General features: G+C 41.1%; 1 protein-coding gene across 1 annotated transcript in view; it reads left to right on the top strand.

The window, feature by feature from the left end:
- The window catches only part of si (sucrase-isomaltase (alpha-glucosidase)), a 173275-nt gene that overhangs the window by 34700 nt on the left and 122603 nt on the right, over positions 1 to 15972 (top strand). The window contains exons 11-15 of the mRNA XM_041804892.1: positions 3034 to 3165; positions 3299 to 3418; positions 9823 to 9936; positions 13083 to 13167; positions 15579 to 15696. Coding sequence (XP_041660826.1) covers positions 3034 to 3165; positions 3299 to 3418; positions 9823 to 9936; positions 13083 to 13167; positions 15579 to 15696 — 569 coding nt within the window. The remainder of the gene's footprint in view (positions 1 to 3033; positions 3166 to 3298; positions 3419 to 9822; positions 9937 to 13082; positions 13168 to 15578; positions 15697 to 15972) is intronic.

The following is a 15972-nucleotide window of genomic DNA, read 5'->3' as shown; positions in this document are numbered from 1 at the left end:
CAAAGGAAATAAAAGTCTCCTGTCACCTCAAAAACCGCTGTATCTGCGCAGCACGAGCCCATTTAATCCTCTGAGCTGTAGTAGATGTGAAGATAAGAAGAGCGGCATTGCTGGCATATTAAAAAGTGATTTTAATCATCCATGGCTGCAGGATTGACTTTTTGCCGGGTCAAAAGAAAAATAATCTTCGCTCAGGTCATGACCCCAGTAATTGCCATGGTAGAGTCTTCTTCTTTCTCCTCCTTTGCGGGGTTGTAAACCAGCTACGTGCATACCATCACCTGTTGTTTCAGACTGAGTAAATACGCAAGTGTGCCCAGGCACGGTTCGATGTTGCTAGTAAGAAAGCAAGTCGGGGGGGGGGGGATCGCGCTGTGGCACAGTTCTAAACAACTGGGTCTAATGTAAAAGCACCCTAAGGAGGGAACTCTAACTCAGTGGATGACTTCACCCATGGTCCAAATGTGTCTCACATTGAAAACAACAGCCATTCACTAGAAACATGAGCAAAAGAACCCCAGCAGGGATGACTGTACAACAGGAAACATTCAAACCCAACGCTCTGCCCAAGGGCATGATGGGAAGCTCTGCCCACATACCCTCCAGTTTGAATTCACATTGAGTGGAGCTTAGTGTAATTGACCCTTTACCGAGTTAAACTAACACTGGTTGATCAGCACTGTAAAATAACTACATTGAAAAGTTTAACACTGACATATCATCACTCTAGTGTTTGCTGTTTTGGGATGTGTTGTGGAATCATTCTCTCTCTGTGTGCAACTGTGTAGTCAACAGAGGCAGAGACAGTACACGAGTATTATACTCAAGTAAAAGTACAGCTACTCTGGTTAAAACTTACTTCAGTAGAAGTAAAAGTACTGATTTAAATGTACTCAAAGAAGTACAAGAACCCAGAAACACCTTATTACAGTAAAGTGAGTAAATGTAATGGGTTACTTTCTACCCCTGCACTGTGGTCGACGTGTGTGACCAGTGTCAGAGTGGGAGAGGCGGAAGACAGGGATTCAATTTTTAGCATTTTCTGTCACAAACCACCCTGTTATGTTGTTTTCATTGGTCTGGCTGTCTCCCTAGCTCGTAGGTTAAGTGAAATTTTCAGAAACTGAATAAAAACACAAACGTTGGCTGGTAGATAATTTCCAACCCCTGAATGAAGGGGTAGTTAGAAAGCAAGAAAGTCAGAATAAGACATGAACAACCTCATCTAAAACTTTTCCAATGATGCCAAAAATGCCACAGAGGACTCCAGCTCCCATTAAGGGATTTTTTTATCAACAAGTAGAAACAACATGTTCTTTCTCAGACTTGTAAGAGTAAATATAGGTTGCCATTGCTATATATATACGGTAATGTGCAGAACTTTTCAGACATATTTGGGCCAAGACTTAGGGCTGAATTCAAGGAGACATATTTTACCCTTTTAAGACAAGTTTACATTGTTCTCAGAGGTCCGCAAAACATGTCAGTGACGTCTGTTGCTGAAAAAAACACTCCAGTATTGGATTTTTGCATGTCTAAAACCCCCTCTGTGTCAGCCCTTCACAGAACGAGCTGTTTCTATGTCTGCAGCTTTAAATGGTAATTAGGTGTCTGACTCCACCCCTCTCAGGAAATGGATGCAGCACTCCTGATGTTACCGACACTTATCCAAAGTTTAGGACCTGACTTTGATTTGAACCATCAACTATCCAGACCACAGTCAGCAGGGTAACCCACTTAGCTATCCAACATCTCAGCTGGGAGCTAAGAGGAAGATGCATAGAGGAGGACGGGACCTTCCTCCAAGTGGGGGAGGGCCAACCAAACCTGGGGGCAGGTTCTTACGCCCCTGGTGAGGTCACTAGGTGTAAAATCTGAGAATGGCTTGTTTCAGCACATTTTCTGAAAGGTGGAGAAAGGGAGGGGGAGAGGGAATGGATCTTTCTGGTATTTGAGGGATTGTGGACAGGCCAGGGACACATATTTGTGTAAGAAAAGCCTGAACAAGTGATTTTTGCATAATATGTCCCCTTTAAGGCATAGATGTGGCTAATAAGAGCACCATCAGGTGAAATGGAGGAGTGACACAACCCTGTTCATGCTCTGAGTGTCCTTGCATGGGAGAATGATCTACTTGAAAAAATGACCAAGCCCATACCTCTAGGGTAGAGTAAGGGGTGGATGTGGTGAGTGTGCATGGCCTAGGGGACTATCTGGGCAGGTGGTAAGGCTGCAAAAGGCCCTAGTTGTATTGTGGTTGCCCCAAGGGCTCAAAAAATTGCTGGCAGTCCACGAGCGTATTATCAGGGTAGATTTGAATCTATTGAAGGATAGCCCCTTGAGATGCAGCATCTTGTTGGTCAACAGAGATGCCATCAAGCTTGACCTTGGCTGCTGAGTGACAGATGCTGGTTGTGGCACATAAGGCCCTGTGATGAATCCTTAGTGCTCTACATTACTTTTTTGTTTAATCATTGTAGTTAGAAACCAAAACAGCAGACTGTACAAAGATAAAGTGCTTCATGCTTTTATATCCTAACCCTATCCCTAGGGAACAAGGTTATGCATATGGGACCCAGGCCGGTCACTGAGTTCCACATTTAATCTCAGCCTAAAAAACCTAAACCAGAAAACGTAAAAAAAAAACCTTTACAGTCTAAATCCATATTCTAGTCACTCCCAGTTCTCAGTCTTTCCACACATTTATAAAATGTTATTCTATCACATACTGTGTTTTCTGTTTGGACAAATGTCTGATGCTGCTTTACAGGAACTTTAAGAGGTATTAAGAGGTTTTCTTGCCTGTTTTATTCATGCAAGATGCAAATGGGATTTTAATGCATGAGAGCCATGCCAGCATTTCTGAATTTCCAATTAAGCTCTGAATATCAAAAAGCATCTCTGTGGAAGTAAACTCATCAAGTTATTCCGACAACATACTGTTTTCCAAAAGATCATCCAAATGCATGACTAGGGAAGTGATTTTCTGGTGGATTTTCAGTATTAACAGTGTGATTTTTCTTCTTTATACAGGATATTCAGTACACTGACATTGACTACATGGAGGACAAGAAAGATTTCACCTATGACAAAGTCAAGTTCAGTGAGCTGCCGCAGTTTTATGACTACCTTCATGAGAAGGGGCAGAGATACATCCTCATCCTGGTGAGAAATGTTGGTCTTTCTTGGGCCAGTTTCTTCTTCTTATGACGTACGCTGCTATGCCTTTCTTCACCAGCAGCTATTTGAATTAAAATTTCTGTTTTCTAATCACATGGCTTTATTTCTTTGCTGTCAGGATCCTGCCATAGCGACCAGTAAGAGAGTAGGAAACACTCCGTATGAATCCTATGACCGTGGGACTCAGAAAGAAGCTTGGGTCTTTGAATCTGATGGGGAAACTCCTCTGTTGGGAGAGGTAAGCTTCCCTTACCTGGTGCAATTCAATCTCCATGATACTCACATCCAAATTCAAACAATATTTGCCAAATCTACCCCCGTTCCATGTATATCCTGTGTCTGCACTTTTTATAACTGGCTCGACATTTTTGTTCATTTGGGCAAATGTTTCCTCTTTCTCTGCTCACCATTTTGGCTGTGTTAGTCCATATGGTCTAATTTTTTGCCTCAAAGTTTCCTTCTTTGCAAATTTTTAAGTTAAAATTTCAATTGGTGTAATAGGTCAGGGGAACACTGAAAAAAATTTACTACCCTTTAAAACCATTTAGGACAAAAGTGTCCACTTCAAAAAACTGCTAAAAACTTAACAGATTAATATTTTTTTCAGCTTTCTTTTTTCATAAATCTCTTAAACAACTTCAGCTGTGCTCAAACTATCACACATTCAATCATTTTGAGGATTTTGACCCTTTAAATGCCAGTTTGATTACTTAAAATCAAAGATCAAAATGAGCTAATATTTTTTCATGAAAAAGTAAAATGTTTGTGTTTCAACATCTGGTATGTTGTTTATGTTCCATTGTGAATCGAATATGGGCTTATGAAATGTGGCAATCGTTGTATTCTGTTTTTATTTACATGCTTTTTATCAGTGAATTATTGTGTCAGGATTCGGTCACATTGGGTTCCTGGTTCAGTCATTTTCTTTGTCATCAGATCCAAAGTCAGCTAGCTTAAAAGATGTCTTCTTTAACTTTCAGCAATGTTTGACACTACTGCATTTAATGATCATGACAGTGCTGAAACAAACTGTTGTTTAAATGCCTTCGGCGTGTGGGAAAATAGAAATAACAGTATGGCCATTTTTGATTAAAAAAACTGCAGACTGTTGTCATCATGTGACACAATCACTACCCTAAAGTCAAAAAAGAAATGCCGTTTAAAGTCAACCATGAAAAAGTATTTAAAATGGAAACACATGGGGGGAATTTTAACCCTCTGTAATAACCCAGCATATAAAAAGGGCCGACCCACATTTATCCATGCAATAATACCCAGACTATTAAAAGGGCCTCGTCTGCTGATTGACTACCAGTTGATGATTTGTGCTGTAAACAAACAAACATACGCGTATGTGAGACTGTTTCACCACAATCTCAAAGCATAATATTCCCAAATGGAAGTTCAAGCCTGCAATATGTTATTTCTGATCCTTTTTCCCACAGAGCACGTGTTTGAAAAGCTCTCCCCTGCAGAGAGGGCTGGAGGTGGGGGGTAAAAGTCTGTTGCTCCGATGCTTTTATAGTGTTGCCTTTGATTACGCACACGATTAGGCCCAGTCCCTCTGCTAATCGCTTTCTCATGCTGTTTATAACAGGTCAAACATATGCATTGATTCTGCATTAGTGTTTAATCTTAAAATGTTCTGCATCACCGCGCTGTGAATTAAGTGTGCATGTAAGTGTGCGAGCAAGACGAGTGGGGAACGGCAGTCAGCCTGTTTGCATCTATCTCCAAACCAGAAGCTATTCTTGGTTGTTTGTGCTTTATGTCTGTGCACGCATGTGTGATTATAATTGATTCTAGTTTATTTCCATATGAATGTAAGTATGTGTCCCGGTTATAAAAAACAGTGGGGCGTTTGCAGAGCGACCTTTACGGTAGCTGTTTCACTGATAAAGGGGATGCAGACACAGTCTGGTATTTATTCTGCCTTTAAGACGGCTAATTGCTCGCAAAGATAAGGATGAAAGCTTTTCCTGGTGGCCCCTTATGTTTCTGTGTGCGAGTAAAAACACAGCACGACCTCATGCCTAGGATGCTCCAGGAAAAAATGAAAAATGTGGATGGAAGTAAACAAAGCAGCGCCGAGAGAAAGGAGTCAGCGCGGGTTTTCAAGGTAGAAATGACAGGCAGAAACACGGCGGAGAAAAAAGGCATGTGCAGGTAGGCCGCCAGTCACAAATAATAGATTAGAGAGTAATGTACAGGGAGACGGACTGGCTGTCTCTGTGTAGGAGAGTGACAGCCAAGTACACAGGAAGTCAGACATAGTAAGAGACAAGAGACAAAAAGACAGATTATCAGGGGAAGACACAAAAAAGGATGAGCGGTCCACCGGCTGTTTCCGAGCAGAGATAGAGATGGATACAAGCAGACAGGTAGTGGCATATACAGGCAGACTGACGGACAGGAAACTATAAAAACAGACAAAAGATGGACTCAGATACACAGCCACAAATGCCAGCAGATTTGCTGAAAGTGTTTACTGTAGGTGTCAGTGTAAGTAAGCAGCTGCAAACATCAGAAAGACAAAATCTAGAGGAAGAAATGACTGTAAAAAAGAAAGATGGAGACGGTGAGGGACTATCAATAAGCTCTGACCTTGGAGTTCTGACCACCTGCCAAAAACATCTGCCTGTAAATCCATGCGTGCGTGGGCACGTGTGCACACAGGAGCGTGATTCATGTCGTCGCTACAAACTGGGTTGTAAAGTTATTGGCGGTGGAAGTAAAAGGTAAAAGATAGCTTACAAGAGCAACCTTGAGATTTAATATCTGCTGTGTTCTATCTACAGAGGGGCTCGCACACTAAAACACACGCTCTGATACACACATGAAATCTCGGCCTTTCTCCGTGGATTAATCATTTTTTTCTCAATACACGTCATTAAGGACGACTTCTAACACACAGTCACGTCTAGAGATTTCTATTGCATTATCGATTTCTCCTCTCCTCTGTTCTCTTCCTCTACATGTCTGTCTCTCTCTACTCACTCTCTTCAATCCCGCCCTCTCCCTTACTTCATCTCTGCTCGTCTCTCCTCTCTTTTTTGTCATTTCCACATCTCCTAAGCTATTTCTCTGGCATTTCCATCAGCCCACTTTCGCCCACACCCTCTTAGGAACCATTTATGCTCTACGTTTGTCACAAGTGCAAACACAAGGTGCGACCTCCACCCAAGCCAAGCCGGGCTCTGCTGACCCTCCTCTGCTTACCTGGTTTTTAGATTTAAGGATTATTTTCAAAAGAGATGAATTAATTTTTTATCCAAATCGATTCCTGATTCACAGCACGATTCTTATTTGTGATTAAAATGTGATTATTTCAGCATCTACTGGAGTCTGCTGTTTAATAAGGAGATGCATATTACAATTTGACATAGAGAAGCCTAATTAAATGTGTTCAATGCATTTTATTAAGCTTTATGTAGGGATTTTATCAGCTAATTACAGTAACTTCAGTACACAAAGGAAAAACAAACACAGATGACACTGGTTTGTGCTTAAATTATAAGATTTATTTTGAATTAGGGCTGTCAAAAGATTCAAATTTTCAATTGTTGAACCCCAGTATTTCTGTAGTTAATCATGATTAATCACTCTTATTGCATATCGATTTCTATTATTTTGCATTTGAAATTGTTCTTCTGGATTTTTCTTCTGTCTTGAACTGACTTCCTGTTTGGATTCAGGCCTGCTTTAATAAGCATGCATGGGGAGAACATGCAAACTCTGCACAGAAAGGCCTTGACCAGGAAGCGAACCAGAGACCTTCTTGCTGTGAGGCAACAGTGCTAACCCCTGCACCGCCGTGCAGCCCCAGCATGAGATTAAATGCAATAAAAAATAGTGCACTAATTGTGCATTGTAGTTAATTGTAGTTATTGCAATTAATCTTGACAGCCCTATTTGTAATTGAAATGCCTGAGTTTAAGCAATAAAAATATGTATCATGAACTCATCAGTGAAAACATGATCATAATTCTTGAGCCTTCGACGTTTACAATGCTGTAGGAGTGCAGGTGTTATGGTTTAACTAGTGACCATGTTAAGTGGTGGCTTTTTAGCTGAAGAAATGCTTTTCAGTTGTCAAAGGATGTTGTAGTTACAACATGTTAAAACACAGAACATTTTCCATCCATCCATCCATCCATTCATCCATCCATCCATCCATCCACCAACCCATCCACCCATCCATCCATCCATCCTTCCATCTGCCCATCCATCCATCCACCCACCCATCCCCCATCCACCCACCCATCCATCCATCCATTCATCCATCCATCCATCCATCCATCCACCAACCCATCCACCCATCCATCCATCCATCCTTCCATCTGCCCATCCATCCATCCACCCACCCATCCACCCATCCATTCACCCATCCACCCACCATCCACCCATCCATTCACCCATCCATCCATCCATCCATCCATCCACCCATCCATCCATCCACCCATCCATCCATCCATCCATCCACCCATCCATCCGCCCATCCATCCATCCATCCATCCATCCATCCATCCACCCATCCATCCGCCCATCCATCCATCCATCCATCCATCCATCCATCCCTTTTCTTCTGCTTATCTGGGACTGGGCCAAGGTAGCAAGCTGAGCAATCAGCACCATCCCATCTCCCCAGTGACATTTTTTTAGCGCTTTCTGAGGGATTCTGAGGTGTTAACAGGCCACATTAATCCCTAAAGTGAGTCCCGGGTCTACCCTAGGGTCTCCTTCCAGTTGGATGTGCCTGGAAGACCTCCACAGGGAGGTGACCGGGAGGCATCCTGATCAGATGCCCAAACCTTCTAACCTGGCATGCCAGATGGATTTGTTTCACACATTCATCTGGTAAATCTTTCATGCACAGCATTTGGAAAAGGGCAGAGCCTTTGAAATAAAACTCAGAGGGTGACTGGATGAATGCTCTGTCTGTCACATCTTTATGGGCCAGTCAGAGCAACAAAACACATGACGTAGCTGTCACCGAGCTGCACTCCTACCGAAGGAGTAAACTCCATACAGAACTGCATAACGCGAACCATGCCGACTGTAGACATGTCAGTAAACGACTTTTGTCGTGTTTGAAAAGAAAACAACTCGCTGCTGTTCTTTGTTCTTCTTTTAACGAAGAAATGTCGTCAAGTTCTGATAAAACTGACGCTATAGCGGCATCCAAGCTAATCCCTTCCGCAATAGATGCACCGGCCTCTTGTAGCTGCTTGCTTACGTCACGACTCTGCCGCACCTGAAAGTACTGCCCCTCGTCGCCAGTTGGTCCTGTCACTTTCTAACGGGGCCCAAAAGATTCAGACAGGAGCTTTGCAAGTTGGCCAGTGAGAAACATGGAAACGGGCGTATCCATCTGCTTTGCAAGGTTACAAACCACCTCAGCTGGCTCCTTTTGAGATTAGGAGCAGTGGCTCTATATTGACATCCTTCCTAAAGTCACCCTGTCTCTATGGGAGCCCAGCTGCCCTCTTGAGGAATCTGTTTCATGTCCGTAGACTTGTTCTCACGGTCGTTACCCCAAGCTCATGATCATAGGTGAGGCTTGGAATGAAGATCCACCGGTAAATTGAAAGCCTTGCCTTCCAGCTCTTCTCCACAGCGTTATGGTACAACTTCTGCATTGATGATGCATCAACCTGCCTGACAATGTCACAATGCATTTTCTGTTATGTACAATATAGTCTTAGATGATACAAAATTAATGAAAAGCTAAACAAAGTTTTTGATATCTGTTACCAGTTAACATGGTCACTACTTAAACCATAACACCGGTCCTTCACATGAAACAGACGATAGATCCTGTAGGTTTTGTTGTCTTACAGTTAAGCAGTTGTTGGCTGATTCTAATTTCTACTGTGGGTGAATATGTATGATGTAAACTCAGGCATAGAAGCGTTCCTGAAGTAGGCTCTGTTACCTTAGTTTAGCACACTTGGCATACATGTGAGGTCAGTCTTCCTCTAAGAAAGCGGTTTTCAAAATCTACATTCTGAACTTACAGGCTGAGGAACTCACAGATAGATCTCTAGATAGTACAGGCAGGACACCATGTTAGACACAACCATGCAAACGTTACAGATGCCAAAGTCTGTTTCGGACTCAGGAGGTACATCTTAGTCATCATTTTAATTGGGTTTTCCTGGTCTGGCTGGATTTGTTCATTGGGAGCCACACCAGGCGGTATTTCTGCAAAAGGTCAGTCATTTTCCAAACTATTGGTCTTTGTTGTGTTATGCTAGTTGGACTTGAAGTGTTAGCTTCACACTGCCCCCATGAGTTGTGGTGGTATTGCAGCATTTGGTCTGTGAGTTTCCAGAATGTGCAGAATTGTGGATGAAATTAACACTGAGTACTAACCAAAGGCTCTGTTAATAGCTGTGTGTATCAGAAGTGCAGCATGAATGATTTTTGTTGTTTACCTGAGCAGTGTTGGGTTTTTAAAGACATGTTGTTGCTTTTAAAAGTTAAACTGACTTTTTAATGAAGTCTTTTCAAAAACAGTCCACATGAGGGGAATACAATCAACAGGGAAGCTCAGTATGAAGCCTGAACTTTTCTGAGTTTTACTCCGAACTGTTAAAAAGTACTTTTAAACACATTCATCCCACATTCTCTCCCTCGCAGGTGTGGCCAGGAGAGACTGTATTTCCAGACTACACCAGCCAGAGCTGCATCGACTGGTGGGTTGATGAGTACGAGCGCTTCTCCAGGGAGATCAAACATGATGCCCTCTGGATTGTAAGTCAATTTTAAAAACACGCAAAATGAAGAGTGTGTATCCACTTTCCTTTTAACTAACGGAGAATTATGAAGCTGACATTACACCGCAGCCAATTATTGCACACCAGGGCACTGAGCCTAGATTTTTTGTAATTTTCAGCTGCAATTACTCTACTGTGGGTTGAAAATCAGAGACTGTAAAGAGCACCAAATACAGGCTGACACAAAAACAGGCTGGTCATATTACAGCATTAATGATTTCTAGGCTGAAAATTGAGATCTGCCTCACTTACTACCAGAGTTGTTTACTGCAGTGCGAATCGTTTCACATTTAGCCGGAGGTGGAACCCAGTCAGTATTTCTTAAAGTCACAAGTAAGTCAAAGTTTTCAAGTCTCAATTCCAAAGTCTTACACTTTGAATTTCAAGTCCTAAAAAGGACATTAACTCTCGTTCTAAATGAGGCAACTTGTAATTCTGACGTTGTTCTTCCCAGCCTCTCTGATCTGACTAGTCAACCTGCAAAGATACCCAAAGCACATACCACACCCTTCATCCATCCTTGAACACAGTGCAATCGCAGTAAACCTCTGTAACATACTTTGGACTAAATATAGCCTGGATCGAATATCAGAGGAGGTTTCACCAGCTCTAAACAAGCTCTCAACATGAGCACAGCTGCAAACCTCTTTAGCCACAGGTGGAGATCCAGTTAAGATACCTGACGAAGGGTAGGTATTATTGCAGTGATTAATTACCTCCGCCAAGGAGGTTATGTGACCTGGTGGGTTTAGTTTGTTCATTTGTTGGTTTGTTAGCAATATAACTCAAAAAGTTATGGATGGATTTTGATGAAATTTTCAGGAAATGTCAGAAATGGCATAAGGAAGAAATGATTAGATTTTGGGACTGATCCAGGTCACCGTCTGGATCCATGAATTTTTTAAAGGATTCTTTACTATTGGGAGATAGGGCTAATGGTGGAGGTCTGCACTGTTACCACTTTACATCAGGAGATGGCGGACATGAGTAACTTCAATCCCAGCAGCATTTTGGGTGTGTTTCTATTTAAAGTTTTGGAGTATATAGAGTTTGAAAGTCGCATGCCTGGTCAAGGAGACGAGTCGGAGCGTAACAAAGAGAAAGACAGCAAATTGTAGTGAGAATACTCACAATGCTGGGAGGAATAGAGGAATATTCACCCTCTGCCATGACTTCCAGTCGTCTGGTGAGACCATGGGTGAGACTGTCAGTGCATCTGTTGGTACCGGCAGGCAATGCTTCCACCATGACAGTCCACACATAGCGAAGCCAATGCTTTGCCTCACCGGGTTTCCACCCCAATGAGGGAGTAACCGGCAAATACCGTGGTGGGGGCACATGGGGACGGATCCAGGAAGTTTTAAAAGGATTCTTCACTGTTGGGAGATAGGGCTAATGGCGGAGGTCTGCGCTCTCGCAGTGCTTTTCTAGTTATGATGTCAAAACTGACACAGCCTCTAAAGACTGCCAGATTCTGCTTTTTTAGCCACAAGCAGACAAAGAAACCAAGAACTGGGCCCACTTAATTCCCATTTATGGGTCAGTGGAAGCACTGAATACCTCAATATATGAGCAAAAGTATTACAAAGTGGGTTATGTCCACTTAAAAATATTTAAAGATCCAGCTCAAGAAAGACTTTTGGGACAAACAATCAAATGTGGGATAGTCAGAGAGCAAAGACTGTAGCTTAGAGCACTTTTTATGTGAAATAATAAAGATATTATGAAAGTGGATGAAGTATTATCTTAGAAACAAGAAGACTTGTTAATGATGAGGCTGTACATCCAAATTCAGTCATTGAATGGTCAATTAAGACCAACCAAACTAAACAACTGTTTAAGGTGCTCTCACCCTCAACCCTGTTAGAATACAAAGTTTCATTATTAGGTTATTGTTCTGACAAATTCAGTACTATCTGGGTGATTTAACAGGCTCAACAACTCTCAAAAGCAGGTAAAAATTCAAACCTGGTGCAAATTGGTTGCTTCGTACTTTTGCACTGCAAAATGGCAAAAATATCAGGCCCTAAAATTCTGCCTCCTTGAGTTGGTTAGAGCTGTGTCCATGCATGAAAGCAAGTTCGGGTATATTAATTGTCTTGACAAACAAGAAAGTCCAGTATTGTTTCTGAAGAGACAGACATGTTTGGGCTTTAGACAAGGCCAGAGCATGAGCAAAGGATGCTCTTAATGACCAAATTTATATACAAAAATACCAAAAAGTTGGATCATCATTGAATATCCTCTTTAAGCAAGCTGCTAGTATTATCAGCAAACATAAGCATCCACTTACAGTTCTTTGTGCTATTTAAAATTTCAAACAAGCTGATTGTTCAACTATTTTCAAGTCATAAGGCTTAAGCCCGATTAACGTCACAAGTCATTGTTGCTGAAGCCCAAATTCTGTTGTAAGTCTATATTTATATTTATATGTAAGTCATATTTGATTTTGTCCAGTTGAGTTCCAACTCAATAAATATATGACTAAGGTCTGACTCAAGTCCAAGTCATGTGACTCTTTACCTCTGCCAGGTTATCAAACTAAAGCTGATCAAAGTTGAAATGGTTGGAATGTAAACTGGTAAATGGTGGCCTTGGTCTTGTACAGCACTTTTCTAAACAGCTGACTACTCAAAGTGCTTTTACACCACAGGTCATGCCTACCCATTCACTCCCTCTCACACCACTCACTCCTCATTCACACACTGATAGTATAGATTGCTATGGAGGACTGGCCTTCAGGATTGGCTTATACCATTCCTACATATTCGTAACCATTTACACCAACAAAGCAGTGGGAGTGAATTGGGTTAAGTGGTTTTCCCAAGGACAAATTGAACATGTGGTGTGGATTGAGCACCCACATCCTTCCCGTTACAGATCGACTCTACCTACTGAGCCACAGTCACCACCAAATTAATTTTTATTGTTTAATGTGTCATAACTTAAGAACGGAAGCTGTTACTGTCATTATAAAATGTACAGTGAAAAAGAGTACGAATCCTTGTATCCAACATTGCATGTAGGAAATAAAGCAATTTTTAGCTCAAAGTGTACTTTATAGTCTTGTGAATGTGTAAAAAAATCTGTTTCATAAATTAATGCTCTCTGGTTCATTTGCAGGACATGAATGAGGTGTCTAATTTCAAGAAAGGATCAACTAAAGGCTGTGCTGACAACAACCTCAACTATCCTCCATACACACCAAGTAAGAACCTCATTCTTCTGTGTTGGAAGCTAAAGCTAAACTCTAGATTTGGTGTTTTGTTGATACCAACACACCGCTGACTACTCGTTCTCATCAGTCTGTAAGAAGCTGAATGGTCTTATGTAGTGAAACTGTGACGAACGCTAACAAGCTAATGCATGATTACCTCAAAAGCTCTGAGCTACAAACAAATTCACAAACATGAAACTACAGACCATGGTTCAACGGTGGACAATGCTGCTGATTCAATGAATGGTAGATGAAATTTTTAGGTCTACACTTCATAAAGGTTAATGTTCCCTAGATTAGTTTGGCTAATTAGCTGGCTAGTAGGGATGCACGATAATTATCAGTACTGATAAATTATTGGCCAAGATTGCATATACAGTGCTAAACAAATTTATTAGACCACCCTAACCCTGACCAAAGTAAGGTTTATGCCACAGCTGCCCTAAATTAACAGCATTGCTAATTACCAAAATCATTTTTTATGTTTCTGCAATGGTTAATACACCAATATGTAGAAGCTCTTTAGCCCAAATGATATTTTTAATGCTAAAATATAATTATTATTGTTATCCATGAATTTTCAAGTTTACCGATTTACAAAAAACCTGAAAAAATAGTCAAGCACATTAATATTTCTTGATTAATATGTCAAATTATAGTTATTTACTTGCATTCCTGAACAGAAAAATGAGTTTTAGTGGTTGAATGTTATGCTTGATTAATTTCTGACTTCTCAGAGAAGCCCAGTGAGCCGGCTCAGATTTGGGTATAAAAAGGTGAATTCAGTTTGAAATTCCTCATTCCTGTTCAAAATGGTAAAACGTGGAGAGCTGACTGAAAATGAAAGAGTCCTCATTAAAGCACTTCATGATGCTGGATGGTCTCTGAGACAGATATGACAGGTGGTCTAATAAATTTGTCAAGCACTGTATTTTACAAATTTTTATTATCGCGATAATAAAATATTAACTGATTAAATCCAGCAATAATAAAGGCGTTTGTTTTCTTTAAAAAAAACAAAACAAAACAAAACAAAAACAAAAAAACAGTTGTAAAGTCAGAATAGTTCTTTGTTTTTTGATGTAAACATGAGTGATGCCAGTTAGAATTAGTTCTAGATATCTTTGCTCACTACATATTAACCCCTTCTTACCTCCAGATTTGCATAAATACATCAAATAAACTTCTTTCTCAACAACTGAGAAAAAAAAAAAAATATTGGTTCCTATCGGTCATCGGCCATCAGGAGTAGGAAGTTATAGGTTATTGGTATCAGTTAAAAAAAAAAAAAAAACTTATCGTGCATCACTACTTGCTAGCTAGCCTTGTTTGCTCACTGAGCTGAATGAAGTTGGTCTAAGCTCTGCCAATTGCAATTTAAAATCTTGGGGGTATCTTGGCAGTTTTTCCATCATTCCCTTTGGCAGAGTGTATAGATGTGGCCTGATGTATAACTGATCACTGTTGGGCTTCCTTTGCCTGTGTTTTTCCCTGATTATTGTTGTTTTTGATGTTAGATGCTTTTGCACCATGAGTGAAGTTACCCACTGAGTTAGAGACATCATGCCTGTTGAGGTTTTATGTCTTTTAAGAGGAGCATCACCTGGCTTTGAGTTTGTCCCTCTACTCTGTGCTTGCCAGAGGACGCCCCAGCTTGTCACAGGTGTTCAACATGAGGTGGCAAAGTTAATTAGGTGTAGGAAGTGCATTGCAATGTGTTAGTAATAAATGCTGTAAATGAACACACAGTGTGAAAGGAACTAACCTGTTGTGTGATAAGTACACTGCAAAAAATGAACACTATAGGAGAGTTGAATATTGACACGTTCAAGTAAATATTTCCTCAAGTGTAATTATGGCTGATGAGAATGATATAAACTCAGGTAAAGTTTTAAATGCAACACTGTGGGAGTTGAATCAACACTGATGATTTTGCAGTGCAGCTGTGAAGTAACAGAGGTTGTCATTGGCCTGCGATTTGTAGCTCTAAAGTTGATAAATTTAACACAAAAGCTCCTATAGTAGTCCAGGTCCAGAGGAAAACTCATCTAAAATAATGTGTCCCTGGTGAGGAATTTTAGAAATGACTCGTTTTCCGTGTCTTTTACTTGAACTGTGTCGCAGACAGGACCATCATAAGTGGAAAAGGCATGCTCCCTTGGTGCCACTGTTTTTATTGGACTTCTCTTTAGTCATCCTCCTTCTCCATTTCTCTTTCTCCTCATTCTCCCCACCTCCTATTGCTGTATATATCAGTGTCTTTCTTTCTCCTTCCTGCTCTTTTTTTCTTCCTGTTTCTCTCCTCCTCTCGCTGCATCTGATATCTGATGTTTTGTATTCATTCCATACCTCGGCTCACCTTACCCCATCCTTTCACCTTCTCCATCTCTCCTCTCCCCCAGAGATCCTGGATGAGGTGATGTACAGTAAGACGCTGTGTATGGATGCCAAGCAGGCCTGGGGGAACCACTATGATGTCCACAGTCTATATGGCTACTCCATGGTGCTGGCTACTGAAAAGTGAGTGCGTTTACAGCCACTTATCGCAGATTTTTCTTGGAGGCCAGCTTGCAGCAAACCCTTCAGAGCAGTGAGGCTTTGGCAGATTTAATACACCATATGTAATCAGAGCACAGAAAATCTTTAAAATCAAGTTTTCTAAAATGGACTTTTCAATAACTGACCCCAGAACAGAATTTTGGAGCTAATGTGCAAAAAAGTGCAACACATAAATATGCCCCTGTAGTGCAGCTGTGACTTCTGCCCTCTGGTAAATCCTTGCATGTGAGTCATGGT

This window comes from Cheilinus undulatus, linkage group 2 (assembly GCF_018320785.1).
Source record: "Cheilinus undulatus linkage group 2, ASM1832078v1, whole genome shotgun sequence".
NCBI lineage: Eukaryota > Metazoa > Chordata > Actinopteri > Labriformes > Labridae > Cheilinus > Cheilinus undulatus.
This window is presented reverse-complemented; position numbering and strand designations above follow the sequence as displayed.